The 6,616-nt window shown below is 40.1% G+C and overlaps 1 protein-coding gene across 1 annotated transcript; it reads left to right on the top strand.

Annotated features, from left to right (window-relative positions):
• The first annotated feature begins 4,030 nt into the window (after window positions 1-4,030).
• Window positions 4,031-5,969, top strand: hoxb13a (homeobox B13a). The gene is given in 4 exon segments (XM_041862705.2): window positions 4,031-4,206; window positions 4,209-4,367; window positions 4,369-4,765; window positions 5,243-5,969. Coding segments are annotated over 4 exon segments (912 nt in total). The 5' UTR covers window positions 4,031-4,098; the 3' UTR covers window positions 5,491-5,969.
• Window positions 5,970-6,616: the final 647 nt, after the last annotated feature.

Raw genomic sequence — 6,616 nt, 5'->3', positions numbered from 1 at the left:
TGAGTTGTTTTTCATAAGAAAAATGTATCCGAAAGCCTCATTGAGGACTTAGACCTCATTGCGAAAGAGTGGCCCCTCTAATAAAACTGTTCAGCCGCAGACTTGAGGTGAAACGCCCAACCTGTCCCTGCACCAAATGGTGGTGCTTTAGAGATTGCAAATACTGTACAGGGCTGTTTTGACGTCTGGTTCATATTTGAAGAAACTGTTACTATATGGAAAGTATTCATCAATAATTCACCCAATGGTTCGTTGTTAGTGTCTTGTTTTCAGAATACTGATGCCATATTTATGTCCATTGTTCACATAAATTAAATCTAAAGTGTAGGGATCCAGCATTTTCATCAGGAAGAAAAGCTATAGGCTAACTGTCTTCTCAGTACTGAGGGTTGGGAATATTTTAGAATCAAGCCAAATGGGTCAGGCGCACAAACACACAAGGGGCTAAATGGGAGGCCATCGCAACACGCCATCTCTGCCAAGCGCTCAGGGATGCAATGGGAAATTACATTACATTTGCAAAGGGTTAGTATCCTGAATAATTGCCATTTATTTGTGTATTAGGAATTATTTGTTGTTTTTAAACATTTGTAGCATACATGATCAGACAGTTCTTGGATGTAAATAATGAATTGCCATAATAAATAAATAGCGGCATGTCTACGCACACAACCATATTGTGTTGGGCTGTTGGTTACTACTTATCACACTTTTAAGGCCTTATCATTCTCAAATATTCAATGCAGAACTCTTAAATTCCAGAGAGCACTTAAATTCCAAGATATGGTTTTGGTTAAAAAAAAATACAAATTTGGTACACATTTCAAAACGTCCAGGGTTGTTACCCTAATAGTCATACGCATGTCTAGTATCTCTGTTTCTAATCCACACACACAAGTCTGCCTGGCTACATGCACCTTTTTTTTGTATAAAACATTTTGGTGAGGCCTATTCATGTTTGTTGATGCATTATAATTACGCACGACAAGTTCTCCTCAATAGCTTTAGTACCTGCACGATATCATACTTATTCCACGATGTAGCCTAATAGTCTAAATTATTATTTCCCAACTGTATAGCCTACTGTATTCGCAAGTAACTCATACCAAATAAAGCTCGTTATTGTATAAATTTTTGGTTTGAGTATGTTTTATGGACAAGTCGTTTGAAATTGAATATATTACCGTTTTCAAAGCATTGGTAATACATTTTATTTTTCCCCCTAGGAAATATTTCACCTGAGTTTATTTGCACGTGTACACCACTCTTTCTATTGTTGTCTGTCCTGCGAGTCACTCCCCTTGTTAGTTGCACAATTACGCATAGTTAATATTACTCAGGTTACAAATCAATTTAGAAACTTACCATTCATTATTCCTGGATTTGGGTATAGGAAAATGCCTTTTATTTTCGTGGAGAACCGTGAAATGCACCGACCCCTTTGTGAAGTCATTATGAGCCTCGACAACTGGGCAGGAAGTTTGACAACAAGGGTTATTAAGGCATTTCCTGCGAACAGTAGCTGCTGTGCGCAAGTACAGTATGTGCCATTAGGCGGAGGCTTTGCACCTCTAGGAGCCAAGGCGCATGGCATCGACGCGGTACGCATGAGACATGACATTGCAGACAAACAGCATAACATATTGCAATCTCATCCTGCACTATTATTCAAGAGTAGTCTCAATATACGTTTGGAAACCGTAGAGCCACGATTTAATTCTTAATAAATGATTCTATAAATCATGTATTAATTGAGCATCTAAGGATAGCCTAGTCACTTGCCCTGTGGTCTGTAGGTCTATCTTTGATTGAAATGGAAGAAAGGTGCTGGTTACAAACGTTATATGGTATCTGTGTGCCTTGTGTGTTTGTGATGATGACACAGACAGAGGCAACCTTGAACTTGAGCATTTGCTCAAGGGATGGGCGGGTCTGGTATGGTCGGTGGCGGCCTAAACGGAGCCTTCAGGGCGGGCCAGACTCTTCACTTTAAACTTGGCCTTGACCTTGAGGGCCTATTCTGATCCCTATGTAAAGACTACTGTCTGGGGGTTGTGTGCGCGTGTGTGTTTGTGTGTGCGCGCGCGTGTGTGTGGTGAGGGTTGGAATGAGTGAGGGGAGGGGAGGGGGCTGTTGTTGCACTTAAATATTCTGGGTAGAGGCTAAAGATTATGGAGAGTCTTTCTGCCTATCCCATTTAAACACAATGTACAAATCTTGACTAATTAGAAGAATCAGACACTAGTTTAACCTATTTTTATTGTTTGAAACATTTTCATTATAGTTATATTGTTTGAAACATTGTCCATATCGCTGGACCTTGTGCGTCTCTCGCTGACGCAGATCAACCATTAGATGCATAACTGCGCCTTTGAGCTAAAATGTACATTTCGTTACCTGATAGCAATTCCAGAAGCAGATTGACATATGTTTTCATAAAACTAGATAACACCAGGCCTACCTTCAAAATGGCAGAGTCGGACGGGTAAATGACTTTTCATTGCAGCATATAGGCTACTTTTCAGATAAAACACCACTTTTACGCACACGAGCATTTGCACATTTGTGAACATGAGGTAGCTTTGAAAAAGCTATACGAGCAACCAGTAACAATTTACTTATTCATTGTGTTTGCCATGTCGTCCTCTAAAAACTATGTGTAGCGTTTCACGTATGGGCATAGCCTACACAGATTTTCCAAACCATGAGCCACTTCATGGCAGAATGAAAGCGTACTTTGCTTTTTTGAACCACTTCATGTCAGGTTTGTCATATAACACACATTAAACATTTACTTTAGACACATTTAGCTATATCTCGAATAATGGCAATAGGCCTATGCATTTCAGTATAAAATACTCAAATTCATAACTACAGTCATAACCACAGAAATAATGATTACACAAAAATATTACTCTGAAGTGCCTCAAAACCCCACTAAATCTATTTGAACTTCAGCCGTATTTTAGAAATCTTAAGACCTCCAATCCCGTCCATAAATGATCTTTACGCTTCCTTCAGTAATGTGTTTTTAGCCATGAACATTGAGCATTATATTCTTAAAGCGCACATAAATTACTATTAAACGTCCAAAGCACAGTTATTTTATTAAAAGGTATGCAATCTCATGTTATGCTTAAAGAATACTTTTATGACAACGATAAACTGTCTTCATGCATTTGGCAAGGACGATTATAAGTCTTTAAATATGTCCATAACCATTGGGAAATATTCAGCATTTTACATTATAGGCAAACGGTGTAACATAATCTTTTGGGTTTTGTGGTAAAATCTACATTAATAGTCATTTTGTGTGAAAGTAAAAAAAAATCTGTCTTAACAGTCTCCATTTTGAATGACCATTTCCCTTTGTGAAGCCTATATTATTTTTATGCAATCATTTAACAAAACAAGCAAACACTATTTTTCAAAGTAGGTTACATTATTACTAGACTTTTGTTGGAGTGATTGCCAAAGTGATTCATTCCCAGATTTTCTGCGCATTCAATAGATGTCATAGATAAATAGTCCTCATGCCATCATTGTATGACGTGACTTAACATAGGTAGTCCTTTTCAAGGTATTTGATTTAGATATCAATAATTTTAGGGGCTACATGCTCGTTGGTCTGCTTCCATTGGCCTTTGGAGAGCTAGGCGCATGGAGCGTTTGGGAAGCTTTATTCACCCTACAAATCCAGTACGAAATGCATGTAGAAAGGCTTTTGTACACCGTTTCTATTGTTATGCTGTGCTTCAGAATTGTAGTCAGAGGTTGAATTTGTATTATTTATTCGAGACGGTGTGTGTGTGAATGGAAACCGCAGAAAACACAACCATTGGTGAATAGAAAATGGCAAAACAATACGCTGAAGAGCATCTCGTGCCATTTTTCCAAAGCAATAAAAATAATGTATTTGACTGACATCCGCAACAAGGGCTTTGTTTTACTTATCACGTGGTAAGCTTTTCATCCAATGGAGATGCGCCATTCCATGTCTTGGTCCGTTGCGTCAATGCAGCTGTGGATGTAACCTGGTGTCCTACTCTGGACTTGGGTCTTTGAAACAGAATTCTCCGTCCGAATGGTGAGCGTGATATGACCACCTCCTTGGTCTTGAATCCTCGCTGGGCGGACACGGTTATGTTTGTGTATGAAAACAACTTGGATGAGCTGAACAAGAACATGGAGGGTCTGGTTGGTAGCGGAATTTCGCGGCCAACCAGTGCAGGAATCTGATGGCCCACTCCGCTCTGGGGGGTCACCCCTCTAGCCTGGTGCACAGCTCCGGCTACTCCGCGGTGGATGTATCGGGCTCAAGCTCCGGGGAACCAGGCAAACAGTGCACACCATGCCCCGCGGTCCCTCAAGGCTCCTCCACAGGTCCCACTACCCTATGGGTACTTTGGCAACGGCTATTATCCCTGCAGAATGGGGCGGGGTTCGCTCAAGTCCTGCACCCAGCCCAGCGCGCTCAGCTACTCTGCGGAAAAATACATGGACACCCCGGTCACGTCTGAAGAATACCCGAGCCGGGCTAAAGAATTCGCGTTTTACCACGGATACCCAAGTCCCTACCAGTCCATGGCGAGCTACCTGGACGTGTCGGTGGTGCAGACTCTCGGGACAGGAGAGCCCCGTCACGACACGCTGCTTCCAATGGACAGCTATCAGCCGTGGGCACTGACGAATGGCTGGGGCGGCCAGATGTACTGCTCCAAGGACCAGAGTCAAGCCGGACACCTTTGGAAATCTGCGTTGGCAGGTAAAAACATATGCTCTGCACACTGTCTTAGTACATTATTAGACTACTGTAATTGGACACATTGTGACACGGGTTGGATAGCCTATATGAGGCTAAATTAATTCAGGGCGTTTTCTAATGCATGATTACGCAATTTAATTACCCTTCATTTTGTGCATTAATCGCAAACCATCGAATAAATTACGATTTTCAATCCCTTATTCTATCGAACGTTTGGGCTGAATATTGGATTTTAATATGTGTCTCGGTATAGGCACGCACGTTCATATGAGCGACCATTTTGGTCGTTGTAGTCTTCACCGTTTTCTGAGTTTATGAATACCTCATTGTAGTGTTAATGCTTCAATATGTAGGCAGATATACACTGCCGTTTCTCAAAAACTCAGCATGGGTTATCCCTTGCAATGAGAAAGTCTGAATTATACAATTAAATGCACATTTTTTCAGACTCCAGTTTCTCTTTGTTGTCCATTACAGATGTAGTGGCCCACCAACACGATGGCAACTCCTTTCGTCGCGGTAGAAAGAAAAGGATACCGTACACCAAGGTGCAGCTAAAGGAACTGGAAAAAGAGTATGCCGCCAACAAATTCATCACGAAAGATAAGAGGAGAAAGATTTCAGCAGGAACCAACTTGTCGGAAAGGCAGATTACGATCTGGTTTCAAAACAGGAGAGTTAAAGAGAAGAAGTTCGTGGCCAAAGTCAAGACCAGTGCGCCGTAGACAGCCAGGCTTGAGCAAGACGATTTGGACGAGGGACATTGTTTTTGGTGTATGAACAAAAAATGAAGGAAAGAAAACGTCGACGTGGTACCTTTTTTGGATTGGGATTTGGTGTGCTATTTTGCCTGCGCAATTGCATCGCCAATTCGTCTTTTGAAAAGAAGAAATAAAACAAGAACCAAGCCCTCTAAAGACAATGTTTTAGGGGCCTGTAAATACAGCACTTGCCTGCTTTAATGTAACACTTACGTCTGCTTAACTGTTTAACTCGTGCTATACATGGAGGCATATATAGGCTATATGTTAGGTATGTCAATGTTGTTACTGCAGTAGAATAGGAAACGTATTATGCAATCATATTCCCAATCTATACTGTTTATAACGCTTGTAAAACAGTACTTATAAAAATATAGCGTAATGCTTAATAAATTGTTTTAATCCCAGTATGTTGTATAAATTAAATTTTACTTCGTGGAATATATGTGTTATATATGTGATTCTGTTTGCAAACCCTGTTAATATAGAGATAGTTAAAGATAAAATAGAATGACGATTGGAAAAAGTACATAACAGGGAAGGTCTAAGACCCAGAAATGGAGTTCAGAAATTCTAGTGCAATGGAAAGTTGCATTCAAACGGTTTATAGTATATTTGAAATATGAATTTTATGCATTAAGTTGCTGATGCATTTGACATATTATGCTCCATCATGAAAGCTGCATCAAAACGTTTATAAATACAACTTTTAAAGTGTCCATACCCTTAACAAATAATCTCATGCTTTTCATGCCAAATAACAGTCTTTTCGGGGCTCATGATTTTGGTGATGGGTAAAAGCTGCTTTGCCAAGTGTGCCAATATATTATTTAATATACTTTGAAAGTTGAAGGCCTGCAAACACAGCCATATTTGAAATGGCGAGCTATATAATGTGTTGTGTGTTATTACTTAGCCTTTCTTGTACCACCTACTGATGCTCGTTTTACTGCGTTTATTCATATTTTTGGAACCTTGGAAGTTTACGCAGGCCTAGGCCTATAGGCTACTTCAAAATATATATGAATGGCTTAGACAATATTGTGTTCATTGGTAGGCTTATTTACTTTTAAAATTAACACAATTACTA

This window comes from Coregonus clupeaformis, chromosome 35 (genome assembly GCF_020615455.1).
Source record: "Coregonus clupeaformis isolate EN_2021a chromosome 35, ASM2061545v1, whole genome shotgun sequence".
Lineage (NCBI taxonomy): Eukaryota > Metazoa > Chordata > Actinopteri > Salmoniformes > Salmonidae > Coregonus > Coregonus clupeaformis.
This window is presented reverse-complemented; position numbering and strand designations above follow the sequence as displayed.